The 17,506-nt window shown below is 40.4% G+C and overlaps 2 protein-coding genes across 5 annotated transcripts; one reads left to right on the top strand and one right to left on the bottom strand.

Moving 5' to 3' along the window:
- The first annotated feature begins 4,853 nt into the window (after positions 1-4,853).
- Positions 4,854-11,052, top strand: gpbar1 (G protein-coupled bile acid receptor 1). 2 transcript variants are annotated; one of them, XM_044019582.1, is made up of 2 exons: positions 4,854-4,892; positions 8,879-11,052. In XM_044019582.1, exon 2 carries the CDS (start codon positions 8,934-8,936, stop codon positions 9,963-9,965), a length of 1,032 nt encoding a protein of 343 aa, XP_043875517.1. In that variant the 5' UTR covers positions 4,854-4,892; positions 8,879-8,933; the 3' UTR covers positions 9,966-11,052. The 2 variants fall into 2 exon arrangements, with proteins under 2 accessions (XP_043875517.1, XP_043875516.1); XM_044019581.1 differs by lacking the exon at positions 4,854-4,892 and adding an exon at positions 7,745-7,960.
- Positions 11,053-13,865: 2,813 nt separating this feature from the next.
- LOC122761578 (intermediate filament protein ON3-like) lies at positions 13,866-17,475 on the bottom strand. 3 transcript variants are annotated; one of them, XM_044016816.1, is made up of 9 exons: positions 17,054-17,475; positions 16,280-16,488; positions 16,135-16,195; positions 15,938-16,033; positions 15,669-15,833; positions 15,453-15,578; positions 15,121-15,341; positions 14,989-15,014; positions 13,866-14,852 (listed from the first exon to the last, which is right to left on the bottom strand). In XM_044016816.1, the coding sequence occupies exons 1-9, from the start codon at positions 17,219-17,221 to the stop codon at positions 14,845-14,847; spliced, it is 1,080 nt and encodes a 359-aa protein (XP_043872751.1). In that variant the 5' UTR covers positions 17,222-17,475; the 3' UTR covers positions 13,866-14,844. The 3 variants fall into 3 exon arrangements, with proteins under 3 accessions (XP_043872751.1, XP_043872736.1, XP_043872742.1); XM_044016801.1 differs by having other exon boundaries at positions 14,585-14,805; XM_044016807.1 differs by having other exon boundaries at positions 14,585-14,805; positions 15,453-15,575.
- Positions 17,476-17,506: the final 31 nt, after the last annotated feature.

Here is a 17,506-nt window from a genome sequence, read left to right as displayed (position 1 = left end):
GATGTATGTTTTACACTTAAAAATAAGGGTCACATGGAGCATTAATAAAGGTATAGTATGCTTAAGTAATGCTTAACATTATTATTTAGTGCCATTACACGTTTAGGGAAACAAACTTTAAACTTTACAGACACAAAACATGCAGATCGGATCTGATCACTTGCCATATATGTGAACCGTTGGGTCAGGAAGATCAGATTCTGATCAGATATGCTTACAAATCCAGTTTAGGCTGCGGTCTAAACAAGGCTGGAGTCCTGCAATGGGGAAATATACAGTGTCACTGCAGCAAAGACTGTAAAAGATAATAGTAATAAATAATAAACGTGTATTTTCACATCTGTGAATGTACAATATAGAAAAATGTTGACAATAAGGCAAAGGTCAAATAGAATATACATTATAGACATTAATTTACCAGACTATATACAGAGTTTGAGATTTAGAGTATAAACAGGACTGCACATGAGATATTGTACATGTACACTGCACTATTGTGGTCTACTGAGACCAGTGTTTACTGTGTAGTCTAACAGCAGCAGGAAGGGAGCTGCCCAGTGTTGTGATGGTGTCCTGCAGGTAGTGGGAGAGATTGTCGAGCATAATTTCATTTCCTCCCCCACCGCCACAGAGTCAAGGGGGCATCCCAGGACAGAGCTCTGTCCACAGCTGAGATGCTACTGCCCCAGCAGTACTGAGTCAAAGAGGGTTTTAAGGATCCTGTACAAGAATTCTGCAGCACAGACGGCCATGGTCCAATCATCCACAATCCAGGTTGTGAGATGACGATCCACTCCTGCATGCTCCAGCTTGTCCTTCAAAAGTGCTGTGCTGTATGATGATGAAAGCACTGGAGAAATGAAAAAAAGCACGATCCTTACAGATGATCCCCCATAATCCCGCACAACTGAACAGCGCAGGATTTGAAGAGCCTGGAGCCGATGCCGCCAGGACCTGCAGCCTTCTTTGCTTTGATCTTTTTGAGCACATTTCTCACCTCAGGACAGAAGTTTATGATTTATAAATAATAAACTCAGTGGGAATTGTGTGGTCCTTCACGGAAACTCTGACCCATGCATACACACACAAATGGGAGATGGAGAAAATTAAGAAGGGAATATTAATTACTTTTATACACAGTATTAACCTCATCCCAGTTGTTATGCTTAAAGAAAAATTTTAATCTTATTTTTTCCATAACTGATTTAGAAGTTTTTCTTTGCAGTAGGGGGAAGAGCTTACAAGTTTGGTATATTTTCATATGTACTTTCGCCTCACATTTCCAAAGTTAGCCTTTCGATGTGTTTGGGTATACACATCCAAATTCATTTAATTCAAAGCGTACTTATCTCAGAAATCTCACATCGATCTTTGGCTCGTCTCCGATTCTCTCGTGCCGTCCTTGTGCTCAAGCAACGTCTCTCCTGCTCCTCTGACAGACCGTGCTGGGATTGATTTACTCCTCTCAAGTTAAATCCAGTAAACCAAGAATTCCTGGATACTGGAAACTCAATTCCTCTCTTATGCAGAATTCCTCCTACTGCTCGGAGGAAGGAATTGTAAATACTTTCAAATCCAGGAATGAGTGATCATAGATTTCCAAATTAGAACTATTAAAATTTGAACACAGAAAATGTTCAGTTAAGTTTAGTGTAGAATTTGTCAAAAAATGCTAATATTATTAAGGATTTAAATTATATTTTAATAAACCTTATGATAAACCAAATGATGGGGAGACCAAAAAAAATATCTTTATATATCAACAATGCCCTCTCTAATGATGAGAAATTATTTTATTCCTAAAGACAGGAGAATCTTGAAATATACAATAACTCATTAACTATTCAACAGCTTGACTCCATCATTGAACAGACACCCTCAAATAAAAGCCCAGGGCCAGATGGGTTACCAAATTTTATACAACCTCCAGGGAGGAGCTGATGTTGGATGTATTCAAGGAATGTGCTAAAAATGGAGAGCTAACAGAATCAATGAAACAAGGTCTTATTTCTCTAATACCTAAGCCAGACAAAGACAATTTGCACTTAGGTAATCGGCGCCAAATAACACAGACTACAAATTGCTAGCTTCTATTTATGTCAAAAGATTGAAACCCTGCCTGGACGAAATCATTTCTCCAACACAATCCAACTACATAAGAAAAACAAAACGTGCATCATCCAGTTCTTAATAATACGTCCATAGTCAGCATGATTCTGCAGGACACCGACATGAGAAGTATAGGGATAAACATCTGTCCAAAAGTCACTTTTGTGTCACAACATACAGCAATATCTGACGAATGTTTCAAACTCTGCTTTCCTTAAAAGGTACTGAAGAGTATATTTTACCACCAAATGTGACCCATATGCTGACTCAGCACAACTCAACTAGCTCACCATTAGCTGTTGGCCTTGCAGCTAAAATACAAGCTACTGACACTTGCTTTTCAACCAAGCTGTTTTATCATAATGTCCATCATCATTTGTTAATTGGCTGTATTTATGATTTTATTCATTTACTAGTAAATGGCATTTTTGATATAAGCGCTATATCAAAACAATGCATAATTATCATTATTCAGCGCCACCAAGAGATTTTACATGGATGGGAGAACAGGTCTGTAGTGTCTCCTCCTCAGCTCACGGGGGATATCAGGTCGCTCCTCAGGCAGCACAGCTGTATACTGAGCACTAACAGTTGATCCCTACTGTAAACAATGAGACAATGGAGCCATGGCTACACGCGGGATCTACCGACATGGCCGACAAGTGTTGAAAACACAGCAACAGGGCCACGTCGAGCATCGAGGTATCCAGAGTTTAGTTTGAAACACACAAAGTCAGTAGAAAAAAGTAAAAAAAAGTTATCAGGAAAAACCTAGAAAGTAGCGAGAGCTGCATTGTCGTGCATTTTTATGACGTGTGGATAAAGTGGGAGAAGGGCGAAAAACCAGACTTGCGAAGTTCCAACATGAATTAACTACAAAGTAAATGCTTATAAAAAACATTAAGTAACGTACTGAAGTCGTAATCATGTCTAACCAACAATATATATATATATATATATGTATATATATATATATATACATATATTTTTATCAAGATCAGATCTGTTCTGTTCTCTGTCTTGTTCCTGCACATCTGTTCCTGGCTAATATTACTCAACACTAAGTATGAAGAAAACATGCAAAGGATGCTAATTATATGCACTTTTTTTGCTGAGTCATTCCCTGACTGGGTCTGGAGCCAAGTTGGGTCGTGGGACCAGCCTTTTCCTTGTTTCCCCCATTTTATACACACAAAAGGAAAATGTGAAGCTCATGTATCAGCAACAACTCCAAGCTCCAACTACATCCTACATGTATACATATAGCACATTATTTAAGTGTTATATATACATATATATACAATACATTACTGTGTTTACATTAGTGTAATTACAGATGTGTGGATCTATACTATGTAGAAGAGGTAAAGACAAAGTAGAATTCCATGTACTAGTGTAAATACTTCAACAAAACAAGAAAAAAGAAAACCAACATAAGAAGAAATAGTCGCCATGGATAGTCACCCGAGCCTCGACCTGGCAACCCACGAACGGGCTGACATCCCAGGCCTTTCATCTATGAACCAGACTGTCTGAGGCAGCTGTAGCTTTGTTCTATTCTTCTTTGGTAGGATTGTGTCCTATACCCTGCGTCCAGACTTGTACCGCCACCTGATGGTGAAGTGGGATACCACAGGACCCTGACGCGCGCGTATACCAGGGCCTTCAGCTCACAGTCCACTTCTTGACATTTTCAAAATCGGGCATTGGGCGGAGTTATCCACATAAAAGGGGGTTTAGTTACTTAAATGTGTCTGAGCCTCATGACTTTGACTGGTCATTCTAACAGCAGAATCCACCAAGCATGAACAAACAGCACTCCACCAAGTTCCTCCTCACACACCTCTTTTAAAAATATCAAGGCCAATTTTCCATCTGTTCTCCTAATCCTCAACTAATCCGTCCTCTTCTGTTATTTTTTTGGTTCCTCTCCTCTTCGCCGTCCGATTGTCACACAGGAAAAACAACTGTGGATTGGGTTCCTGTCCACCAAGTGCTTCTTCCTTGCGCCTGGATTTCTCAGCTCACATGGTCATTGTGTGCGACTGAAGGTTTACTTATGTACATGCATAACTCACACACAGTGACACACTTGCACGCACACAAGTTCATTCTACCATCACATGTACTGTTCGCCAGCCACTCTTTTCCTGCCTTGGATAACCTGTTTGGAAGCTGTACACTGCAAAAATTGATTCTGAAGACAGTCAAATAAGCAAATACTACAGCTTATGTTAAGCCTTAATCACCAGTGACAACTGCACTTGCTCCTAGTTTGTTGTTTCACGACTGTGTGTATTATTAAAATATATCTATTTTTTAATTTATTTTATATTTAAATGTTTGGGAATCAAAATTAATCGTTATCATATTATAATGTCTTGATTCATACTCCCTTGAGTCCCACACACTTTGTTTTATTGTTATCACCACACTATTACATGGAGCTTATTCCCCTGATACAACACTATTGTTATTGTACCGTAATGTAAAGTGTTAGCATTATTTCACATAGCTGGCCTGAAACCTGGCAACTAACAACTGCGGGAAAAATAACACCTGTCAATTTGTGGCAGGATATTTTCCTCATCCGTCACAGCAGCGCTGTGTTTGGCCTCAAAGGTCAACCCGAGAGGAGAGAAGGGCTAGGAGTGGCCTAACGGAGGATCACCTTCAGACCTCATCGGACTAATCTATGAAAACTGAAGCTCCTGACAACAGATGCTGAACTAACTGAACTGAACAAAGAGAGGAGAGGGAGACTGCTGGATTTCACTGTCAAGGTAAACATGTGACAAGCGACACAGCATTTGTAGACATCAGGACAAATACTGTGGACAAAATGCATGTAGTAACAGTCATAGTGTGGGTCTACTGTACAGACACATCCTCCCTTTATCTGTTAACTCCTCAATAAATCGTTTTTGTGGCTCGCTTAATTGACCTGAACAAGCAGTACTTATATTTATTATACAGTATTAAATATAAGTACATTTGTTTTGATGCTGGTCTACGCTAGTCCACTAGCATATGTGCAGCCATGTTTCATGAAAACTGTCTACATGAATGAAGAAAAGGGGACATCCTTTCTGGTATGTAAAGACCACTACAGATCCCTACCATGCTTGTTATGTTTTACAAAAATAGGCAAAAGCAATCCAAAGCAGAAAAGGGGATGTCATGATGTAAAACCCAAACAAGAAAATACTTTTAAAATACAAGAAGGTGAAAATATGACAAACAGCAAAAGGGAGCAAGACGCATGAAAACAAAAGGAACAGCAGGAAGAACTCAACAACTCAACTTTTTAGCTTTAAAAGTTGAGTTAAAAAATTTCCCAGCCTAAATTTCAACATGTTTTAGTCATTATTGTCTTATCCTTTTGCGTAACAGCTTCTTCTATTATTTCTGTGTATTAGCCAGGGGTGGGAATTGTGTGCGTGCGCAGAGCGCCCAGGTCAGCATGAGTCACTGTCAGTTGCATTATCGGGTTGTTATTCCAACTTTGAGAAATTTGATTTAGTCAGACTAACGTGTTATTAAAAAGTCAAATTTTAGTTCCATTTAGATGGAACTATAAATTTCTGAGGTTGAAGATGATTTACAACTCTGAGCTACCTTACCAAATAGGATTCCAAGATGGCTGCCATCACACAAACTGCTACTTTTATCGTCAATATCGGTATTTGTTTCACAGTAAATCAGTCGTACACATAGTACTGTCTCATTTTTAACCGTAGACATGTTGCTACCCTGTTTGTGTGCACAAAATACCAATGTAGAGCGCCGCCATCGACCGGTATTGCTAACATCGCTAACAGCTTGCCGAAGATACATTTGTGTTTTTTTTAAACGGAACTCAGGGGTGATTTTACTCCGAGTTCAGATGTAAATGGAAGCGTAACATCATTTTATTTTTATTTATATATTTTTTTTAAATGTCATATAAACCTACAGACTAATTCTTTGATGCTGGACCTTTAGAAGAAAAGATGTTTTTGTTTTGCACTCCCAACATTGCTAGCTGAAGTCTGTGGATGGCACCTCTGACCCCTCAAATCACATTTGAATTTTTCTCAAAATAATCCAGATTAGAGCACTGATTTATTGCCGCATGGGAGCTAGCGTTCCAGGAAAAAACAAACGCTCCCTCTGCTCCTTTGTAATGTGGAGATGTTGTGGTTTCCTGTCCAGCTTGTCCTCCCTGCGTAGTGTCTTCCCAGACGCTGTGAGGCTCGGGAACATTTCTGTTTAAAAGCATTATCTGACTGCTGCTCGTCCATCTCTGCCTGCACCAGCTCTGCTCCTAACTATCAGTGAAGGAGTCCTCCGTGTTTGGCTAAAGGAGCAGTTTGCCGCTGGCCCTCCATCCACGGCTGTGTTTAAATATGTGACGCTTGAGACAGCTGTTATGAAATCACGTGTACACCCAGTTGTATGTATACGTTTAGTGAAAGCACAGGGCCAAATACAAGGAGTAAATTCATCCTCATAATGGCTTTAACCTACTTAGTGTGCACAGTATCTAACACATACTCTTTTGGAGATGGGGTGCAATTAAATACTAGCAGAAAGTGGATAAAAAACACCAGTCAGACACATGTGGAGTCCCATAACAAAGAAAAAAAAAAGTAAAAAATTCCTTTATATCTGTATGACAAATATTCATGACGGGACCACACCTTTTTGTGGCCCTGATCAGAATTGATTTGGGGGGCCCACCCCAACCAGTTTGTCACATAAATGCATATATATGTATATATATATAAAAATATAAAGATATATAAACATACATACATACATATATGTATATATATATATATATATATATACAGTATATAAATTTAATGTTCAAGATTCAAGATGTATTCTTAATCTCAATGACTGCTAAAATGACTTTTAAAAAGGTCCAGTGTGTATATTATTTTAATTTGGCAGAAATAGAAGTGTATAATCACCTGATTGATGTGTGAATTGCTAGATAGATAGATAGATAGATAGATAGATAGATAGATAGATAGATACTTTCTATCTAAATTGCTATACTCATTACCCCAGTATGAGCCTTTTGTATTTGTATCAGGAGTTGATTCAGCTTTACATGTTTTCCCATGTTTTTACACTAAACAAACTTTTTGAATTTTGATGGTAACTGAAAGCTACATAGATTCAGCAAGTGAGGTGAAAGATTTACACACTGTACCTTTAATACTAGAATGACTAAAACCAATGCAACATCACTACATACTGTGCGTGACAGCGGCTGTTAGAATGTAAACTATATTACATTACGTGATATTTTTCCATAAATATCCACGATACAAATAAAGCGGGAGATTGTGAGGACCAGGACCGTGACTGGGACATGAAGACAAAAACCACATGTGAAGCTGAGTTCTTATCATTCTCAGGCTGCAGTGATACAAGTTTTCCACCCTGGACAGTGGTAGTGGCAATACAAAAAAGGTCAATGGATGGAATGGTGTGTACTAGTTATAGGTCAAGGGTTGGGTGATGAAGACTGTCTCATCCCAGACATGACCAGCGCACTGAAACCCCATCCCCCACCCTCAGGAAAAGACAGTAAGAACTGTGACGTCCTCCTCCTCTTTCAGTATGCACTTCCCTCCAGAGAGGAACGGCGCCGTATACACTTCTCTCTCTCACTCACAGATAGTGGTGTAAAAAAAAAAGGCTCTCAAATGATAAAAGAGGCTGATTTATTTTGATGGTGGAGGCTGCGCTGGATGGGTATGACATGGAGGGGGGTAACAGGAGATTTTAAGAAACCTTAATTTATTTGAATTTCTTATGGCAAAGGAGACATGGCTGGACTGTTTATCTCCAAAAGGTAGGAGAAATACGTGTTTTCTTAACTTACCCCAATGAGGTTCAGAGGTAGATTAACGAAAAAAGCACCTAGCCTTTCAGATAAAACCAAACTTAACCCAAACTGCATGTGCTTGCATATAAACCATATCTGCAGAATCTGTAACAGGACTTTGAAACTATAAAATTCCCCTCATGCAATTTTTGCTTGTAAACCACTGTTTGCTTTTTACATGCACATATGGGTATTGGACATATTGGCATGTTGCAATATTTATTTTTTTATGTTAGCACATCCTTTACATTACATTACATTACAGACACGAAGCAGTTAAACCAACAGTTTTACAGTATATCACTTTCTAGATTATAATAGATACAAAAAGACTGTAACTCCAGAGTCTCTGCTGATGAATTATTGATCGACAGCAGCCAGTTAACAGACAAGTTAAATTTGTTTCAGTGGTCAAGAGGAGACAGACAGGAAGACAGTCGTGTCATATGACTCCTTCAATCTTTAAGTCAAATGTGCCGTCTCTAGCATTGTCTTCAGGCTTTGAATCCGAAAACAAGAGCAAAAATGATGCATTTATGGGGAAAATCGTCAAATAGAATATAATATTTGTATTGCAGTGAGTGTGATATGATAAAATTAAAAATAATGCTATGCTTTTTGAGACTGGGTCATTAATTCCTGGTTCATGCAATAAGAAAAAGTTCCCATAGTTCCCCGACATGCTTGGGAAACAGTAGATGCCACTAATTCTGACACACCAGACCTTTACATGAACTTCAGCCTCTTGCTTTGTAATGGTTTCTGTAACTCAAGTCTGTATGTAGGAATTCTTTCTCTATCCGAGATAAAATATTAATTTTGGGATTACATTCCCACTGTTCAAATACCCTCTACCACAGTAACGATCCTTCGCCTCCTCTACAGGTTAGCCGACCCTTGATGGGCGTGGAGTATCCAGATTCTCTGGATTCCACATACGATGGATGACGACAACTCAAATGCTGTTCTCTCTGTGGAGCAGCTCATCTACGCCATCACCGTGCCACTGTCGACCTCCATCATCCTGGCGAACCTCGTCATCATCCTGGGTATCGTCTGGAACCGCCAGCTCCACAACACGCCCAACTACTTCTTCCTCAGCCTGTTGGTGGCAGACATGTGCACGGGTGTGGCGCTGCCCTTCATACCCTTAATGGGCCTGAACCGGGAGCTAAGTTTTAGCTCCTGTTTGCTGGCTCACGTGTTCCCGAACTTCCTCTTCTTGGCTTTCCTTTTCAACCTGGTGATGGTTCACTACGAGCGCTACATTTGCATTGTCGACCCCTTGCATTACAACAACCTGTGGATGCATCGCAGCCTCCCCCTGGCGTTGCTGATGGTGTGGGTGCCTCCACTTCTGTACGCATGTCTTCCTGCCTTTGGGTGGAATAACTGGACTGGACCAGATTGGAACAGCTGTTGCACAAGTAGCCAAAATGTCACTCTGCTTTCAAACACTTCAACAAATGAAACCATGTGCTGCTCGTATCGTCGGGTATTTCCCAACGCTTTCATATACTTGGAAGTGTACGGGCTTGTGTTGCCTGCTATTCTCACCATCGCTGGAATGACCGGCCATGTCCTATGGATCACCCGAGGTCAGCTGAGGGACATTTGTCGCCTCCATCGTTCTGTGGATCGGGGAAGTCAGGCGTCAGACCGGGAGCAGAGGCTGAACCTGCGCTACACTCGCTGTGTGGTGGCAGTGTCGCTCACCTTCCTCGCTTGCTGGGTCCCCTACCTCATTTACATGCACGCCTGCATCGCGTTCCTGATCAGTGACACCAAGTGGAGCTCCACCACGCACATCGTGCTGTCCTGCACTGGTATCGGAAGCATGGCTGTGGTGCCGCTGGTGCTCGGCCTCGCCAACAAGCAGTACACAGAGCCGGCGTTCAAACTCCTCCAGAAACTCCGAGACAGGTGGAGGAGGAGGAGGAGCACACAGGAGACAGAGGAGGTGGCAGTCTGAGAAAATATCGACAAACTCAATATTTATGAGGATGAATCCACAAGAAATATGCCAAAACCAGAGAAGACTGCCCATGGCCAAGTGGAGATCCACGCAGAAATGATAGGGAAAGGAAACTTGGCTTGTAACAGTAGGGTTGTCAATTCGAGTCCCGACCAGGTCAAATGGCTGGGGTACCCCTGAGCAAGGTACCCCACCCCCATTGCTCCCAAATGGGGGTATTCCCACCCCCATTTGGGGGGAATGTTAAGGGAATACCTATAAGCCTGCTCTGCGCACACATCAGTACAAATGCTGTTTTCTCCATATGTATGCAATGTTTACCCTTCCACTATTTATCTACATACTGGTATGCAAGGCATGAGGAGATTAGGATTCCGCTAAAACATGACACTGAAAATGAAAAATCCACAACTTTACCAGTTTCCGCTTTTAGATAGAGAATGTCAGAGGGATGTTTAACGTCTGAACACAATTCGATTTCCCTCTGTAACTTCATTAAACACAGTATGTGTACTGTACTGTATGTACAGTGTGTTGTGGTATTTGTCTTGCAAAAACAAAATGCAGTTTCACATGCGTGTGGGTGGAAAAAGAGACACGACGGCGAACGAGAAAAGCAGACCTTGATCAAATTAAACGACAAATGAGGTCCTGATCTGTCGGGGGACATTGTCGGGGGAGATATTATCATATCATGTACGCCATCTGTACGAGGTCCTGTTCCTGTATGTTTCTTTTCCACATCAGAATATCATGTACATGTCAGTAAGATTGAGAATAAACAGGGGAAGAAGAAGGAAAAGTCTTCATACTCTCAGCTTTAAAACAAACACATTGTGCCAGGATTTATCACACTTATACGTAATAGTCTGACATTCAAATATCAAAAGGAGCTTTCAGACATTTCGTAAGCTGATTGTTTCCTCTTTCTTGGATTTATACAAAGATAAGTGAGATTTACATTGCATCTTAAACATGTTTTCGAAATAGATTAAATATTTATATTTATCAACCCAACAACTTAAGCTCAATTTCTCAAAAGTGTGACATTAAAAATGTGTCCAAAAAATAATAAATGGACTAAAAAAGGGGAGTCAAAACTCAACACATTGTTCACAAAATGAAGTACAGCACTAAAGATCAATAGTTTCTCTCCTCCAAAAGGAGGAAGAAACATTTAATAAAGAAAAATATTCTCATTCAGGGTACAAGTTGACTTTAGACCCGGTTCGTCGGTTGGTCAATGGCACAGTGGTTTTCTGCTGCCTCAAGATAGCAATGCGCTAATAATGTGCCCACCCACAACTAATTTACAACTAACAACACCAATGTCACCCAAATGGGGCACACAGATAAGCATTCAGTGATTAATACGAAACACGAAAGCAGAATATGGGCTACAAGGCTGTGTAAACTATTTTAAATGTCACAGACACACCTCACATAACAACTAAATTAATCATCACATATCAAACTCCGTACAGCAGCGCTGTGTCACCACACAACACGTTATTCAGAACACACAGCCATACACTTCGAATGAAAGCAGAGGGTTCTGAGGATATGCGTCAAAGCACTCTACACCAAAGCACCGGGGAGATAAAAAGCGAAAGAAAAAAGACAACGAAATTGCTGTAAAAATTGCTCTTACCTTTCATGTATCTCTGTCAAAAGTTGATGTTATCTGGTCAGACGGACTTCCTGTGTTACACTCAAGTCATTCCGGCGTCAAACAGACAAGTAGGAACCTAGGGGAAGCATTACAATCCCCATATGCAGCCGGATTTCTGATTGGCTGACAGTGCTGTCAATCTCATTTTGGCAACGACAGCGTCATTAATATAATGACCGCATTAAAACCAACATGGATCTAAGCGGGGATGCAGGCCTTTGTACTGCAATACAGCTCAGTCCTGCCACCTTGTGTTCATTTTTGGAATGGGAAATATATGAAAGTCTAATTGAACGTTGAAACAAATCCATAAAATGGTTTATGGAACACTAATAGTGCTATAAAAATGAAATAAGTAGTTTTATACATGATTAAATGGTGCCAAATGAGACCTCGCCTGTAGTTTCTGTACAAAAACCTCTCTTAATTTTGTTTTGCTTCACTTGATCAAAGTCAACCTTTGCAGAAATGATGTTCACATAGTGTACTAAATTAATACAATTAAATGAACCCACTTTGAAATAAATAAATAAAAAATAACGAAAATTGGATTGTATGTAGTTCATGCTTGAGAAAACCTGCTGGCGTGAATGAATAAGTGGATCCAAAGATGGACAGGAACTGCACAGATGTGCACATTTTCATGCAGAGTTTGGAGTTATGTTTTTGATACTTTTGCTTAAAGGTTGTCCAGTTTTTTGTGGTTTTTTTTGGCTTCAAAAAAAGTCGATGATAACTACTAGAGGAAAAATAAGACATGGGAAGAGCAGACAGCCACTGCCCTCACAGTGACCCTGTGTGATTCTAAGAAACATTATCTCAGGATTTTCCTCCTGGTGTAAATACAAATATGAGAAGAATCTGAGCCATGAAGCCCGGCTGTTGTACAAAGATAAACTCATATTTGGGTCACATTTGGATGAAGATGAAGAGTAAACTGATCCAGGGACAGAAGGAGATAAGTTAAGCTGGAAAAAACACTGCTCCATCCAAACAGCTCCATGTCCTTCTTTCACAATCTTTTCAAGTCCTGATGCTAAAGATAATGTGGTGCTAAAGTGCAAAAAATATTATGTATTTCTTTATTTGTGAAGCCCAATTAAATTAAAATGTAACTTCACAAAATACTCTGCACGTTTTACTGTGATGGACTGGCCCCCCTCCCTCATGTGGAGGGTAGAAGATGTATGGATTCTTATATAGTGACATTTGTGTGCTATAGCAGCTTATGGCCAGTAGAGGCTGCTATGGTTCTCTGCATACATACAATTACTGAGGAGCTGTCACTGCATTAAAACCAGAATGAATGGAAAGTTTCTCTGCCTGCTTATTGATTCCTAAAGACATGGCACATGAGCGAGTGTGGCAAATCATGCATTTATTTAGATTCCCCATGTGTCCATTTGGATATAAGAAAAGTTTGGCTTTATGAATGACGTTGCTACTCATTCAAACACATACAACTGAGATAGAAACAAGGTCTCTTGTTCATATTTTTGACGTCCTGAAATAGTATTTACAGGACTACATGCAGCACAAATGTTACCTAGTTTTCATAGTACCTGAGAAACTTAATTTTATGCATGTTGTTGAAGACATACACACATAAATCTTAAATAAAAGGTTGGGAAAAATTCAGCAAATTTGTTCTGGGAAACCTAAACGCAATCTCCCGCGACCCATCTGTGTGTCCCGACCCAGACATTGGGAAACACTGGTGTAGCACATGAAATAAATAATGTTTCCTTGCTCATATTTTGATGACGTAATGACTCGTAATAGTATTTACAGTGCTACATGCGGCACACATGTTATCTAATTTATGGAGTTCATAAAAAACTCCTGAGTTGAAGTCACTTAAAGCCTCTTTTATCCCCTGACACATGATTAAAGTGTTTGCACAGGTGCAACATGAGGAAAACTAACTGACTACCAGGGTGTCGCATGATTTAAAATAATATGTGAATGACACTAAAGGAATTGTACTGAGAGTTCAGCAGTTTGGAGTTATGTTTTTGATGCTTTTGCTTAAAGGTTGTCCAATTTGTTTTGGCTTCAAAAAAAGTCGATGATAACTATTAGAGGAAAAATAAGACATGGGAAGAGCAGACAGCCGCTGCCCTCACAGTGATCCTGTGTGATTCTAAGAAACATTATCTCAGGATTTTCCTCCTGGTGTAAATACAAATATGGCGCAACAGAACAGAAACACTCCTTAAACCACCTGCATGTGCCACGTGTCCCTCGTTTTATTGTTCACTTCACACAGAAGAATCTGAGCCATGAAGCCCGGCTGTTGTACAAAGATAAACTCTGAGTCATATTTGGGTCACGTTTGGATGAAGATGAAGAGTAAACTAATCCAGGGACAGAAGGAGATAAGTTAAGCTGGAAAAAACACTGCTCCATCCAAACAACTCCATCTCCAAGTTCAAGCACAGAAATAAAAAAAGGTCAACCTCCCAAGAAGCTACAAGATGATTTACTGTAAGAAAACTACAAAAAGGGACTTATTGCAGTTTAAATAATGTTATTGTGGTAAAAGCAGGACACAGTATTTGGGCCAAACTGAAGAGAAAAAAATATTTAATCCGAGAATAAAGTTGTAATTTCATGAGATTGTGTTTTATCATTATCTAACGTATTATTATTAAATAGCAACAGAACACAGGCGTAACAGCGATATAGTCTGCAGTCGACCACTAGCAGGCATTTCCTCCAAGTCTGTGTTTGTGATTCTTTCTTCCAAACAGACTCAGTTTCTTTCACAATCTTTTCAAAGTCCTGATGCTAAAGATAATGTGGTGCTAAAGTGCTAAAAATATTAAGTATGAAGCCCAATTAAATTAAAATGTAACCACAAAATACTCTGCAGGTTTGTAGCTGATCAATAATTACAACTTTATTCTCATCATATTACAACTTTATTCTCATCATATTATGATTTATTCTTGAAAGATTTAAAAAAAAAAATGTCTTCAGTTTGGCCCTAATAGTAGATGAGCAGTGTTGATTGTTCCAGTCAGTCGTCGATATAGCAGGAGCTCTGGGACACCTCTCTGCCTGAATCCACTTCCACTTGGATCATCACACGTTTCTTTGCTGGTGGGGGAGTGAGTGTCTTCGGTGACTTCGGGGCTCTTGGCTTCTCTGACAGGGGAACGTCTGTGTGCAATTAAGGACTTGGATTGGTGGGTTTGTTTTTTAGTAATCTGAGCAAAAGAGAGGTTTGATTTTAGGGACACGCACACACAAAAAGCATGAATCTATCATGAGAATACTGTTGTAAATGACGTATATGCAGAAACAGTTGTTTTTGTACTTGAATAGTAACAGAAGCGTCCTCACCTGTGAGGCGCAGGAGTTGGTTCATTCTTCACGCAGATGGAGCAAAAGAGAGTTGTTTGTGTCAGGATGGATTAATTATTGTGATGTATTTGAACAGAAATGAGTGAATCCACCACACAGACGTTTGAATACCTCTCTTCCTCGCCCTCCAGGAGCTTGCGGTACGTGGCGATCTCGATGTCCAAGGCCAGCTTCAGGTTCATCAGCTCCTGGTGTTCTCTGATCTGTCCGGTCAGGTCGTGCTTGGCGCGCTTCAAAGCCTCCTCCAGCAGAGCGATGTCCTCTCGCGCCTTCTCCAGGTTTTTGTCCCCTTCTGTCCTCAAGCTGCTGATGTCCTTCTTCAGAGATTCTTCCTACACACAACGAAGAAGAAGAAGAAGAAGAAGTAGTAGAAGATCAGAGGCTGGCTGGTTGGATGGAAGTCGAATCAAATCTGTGACTGACTGAGTCTGTGTGATTCCCACCTTCCTTATGAGAACTTCCATGTCTGCATTGAGTCTCTGGATGAGACGCTGAGTATCAGATATCTCCCTCTTCAATTCACGCACGTCCTGCTCACGTTGTCCTGCACTTACCACCAAGGCATCCATCTGAGTGACGTGAGAGACAGAAAAATATTAAAAAGAAAAAAGTTCTAAACAGACACTTCCTGTGGAGAGCGCAGCACTTCCTCTCCTCACCTTCCTCTGGTTCCACAGCTCGGCCTCCTCTCTGGTGCGAGCAGCCACCCTGGCGTACTGGTTCTTCACAGTCCCCACGATCTCGTCCATGTCCAGGTACCGTTTTCTGTTGTCAGGAAGAATCACCGTCTTGTTCTGGACCAGGGATTCCAGCTCTTTGATCTCCTGCAGGGGGCAGACACGAGCAAAACGGATGTATTTGTATGTTTCTATCATTTTATTTGATTGAATGATTGATAAGTTGATTGATTGATTGATTGATTGATTACCTCATCATATCCCACTCTGAGAAATTCCAGTTTTCCCATCAGGTCTTCCAGCTCCAGAACCAAGTTTACTTCCTCCAAGTGACCTTCATCTACTTCCTGTCACACAGAGGAAGTATTATGAATACAAATGTGGTCATTATGTAAAAAAAAAAAAGGTTATACAGCACAATTCCTCATAAACCAGAATCTCACATTACCTTTTTGGTGACAATAAAATCATTCTCCACATCAGCTTTCTTTACAATCTCGTCCTCAAACCTGAAAACAATTGAAAGTAAAGGTTGAAATGTATACTCATAATTCATAATATTGATAACCAGAGGAGCATAGATGGCTGCTGACCGCTGCTTGGTGTCCTCCAACTCCTCCTGGTTCTTAAGGAGCTCCGCCTGCAGCTTCTCCTGGTCGTGGAGCAGGTTCTCAATCTGCTGCTCCAGCTCGTTCTCCAGCTGCCTCACGACGGCATCCACCTTGCCCTCGTACGCCTCCTGCTCCTTGAGGATCTTCAGCTTGGTGTCCAGCTTCTTATTCTCGTCCTCCAGGTTCTTCACCTGAGACACAAAACAGCAGCAGCAACAAACGAACATACTAATGTTATAATAATGTTTAATAATGTCAATAATAATCAAAATATATGTAAAAAATGTTGCTGGACGGAAGATTTTACATGTAATTCTATGTTTCCTGATAATGACAGGTGAGGCTACAGTGTGTGAGCAGCCTGTTATCATGTGTTTTTGTGGAAAAGGAATGTAAAGACACACTGTGTTTTATTTGCATTTTTAGTTTATTTAGTTTTAACCTCCTGACTTCCTCTTTTATTCCACCCTGTGTTGTATATATTTGACTGTTTAATTTGCATCTTTTGTTTTATTTCAAAGTTAAAACAGGGTTTCTACTCTTTGACGTTTGCCATTCCACTCTGTGTTGTGTTTTATTGTTGTATTTGCATCTCTTTTCTTTTTAAATTGAATTTTCCTTTTATCGTGAAGCACTTTGGGCTGCAATCCTTGTATGAAAGGTGCTATACAAGTAGACTACTAATAGCCTACTACAAATAATAATGATTATAATACTATTAATAATAATAAACGTTGATGAACAACTGTCACTGACCTTGTCGATCAACTTGACAAACTTGTCGTTGAGTCCCACCATGTCCTCCTTCTCTCTGGTCTTGCCGGTGGAGTTGATGTTGTTGAGGCTGGGTTGACTCTGTCTCTTGGCGGCTCCGGTGCTGCTGGGTGAGAAGGACTGGCTGCTGTAACCTCCTGGCTGAGACATGATGCAGGTCCAATGTAACCACGATGAGGAGAAGAAGCAGAAGAAGTGTGGACACTGAGGCTCCTCTGCAGCTCCTCGCCTGTTTTAAAGGTGGACGGAACCACCCATCACCTTCTCACTGCTCCAATCAAAACAAAAGAAGTGCATAAAATGAAAAAAAGTTGCCATGAAAAACTTGAATTTCCACTCTGATCCAGTTTGTCCAGGAGTGGCGCTGGACACTGGGAACCAATGGGCATCACTGTGGGAGGATTTGTGCGTAAAAGCAGGTATAAGAACCCAACT

This window comes from Solea senegalensis, linkage group LG2, assembly GCF_019176455.1.
Source record: "Solea senegalensis isolate Sse05_10M linkage group LG2, IFAPA_SoseM_1, whole genome shotgun sequence".
Lineage (NCBI taxonomy): Eukaryota > Metazoa > Chordata > Actinopteri > Pleuronectiformes > Soleidae > Solea > Solea senegalensis.
Note: the sequence above shows the minus strand (reverse complement) of the source record. Positions and strands in the feature narration are given on the sequence as shown.

Excerpts from the sequence above, each read along its gene's own strand:
- gpbar1 (XM_044019582.1), top strand. The coding sequence starts at position 8,934 with ATGGATGACGACAACTCAAATGCTGTTCTCTCTGTGGAGCAGCTCATC.
- LOC122761578 (XM_044016801.1), bottom strand. The coding sequence starts at position 17,221 with ATGTCTCAGCCAGGAGGTTACAGCAGCCAGTCCTTCTCACCCAGCAGC. Across the intron at positions 16,489-17,053 it reads TTGTCAAGTTGATCGACAAG|GTGAAGAACCTGGAGGACGA; the intron begins GTCAGTGACAGT and ends TTTGTGTCTCAG. Across the intron at positions 16,196-16,279 it reads TTGGAGGACACCAAGCAGCG|GTTTGAGGACGAGATTGTAA; the intron begins GTCAGCAGCCAT and ends AATTGTTTTCAG.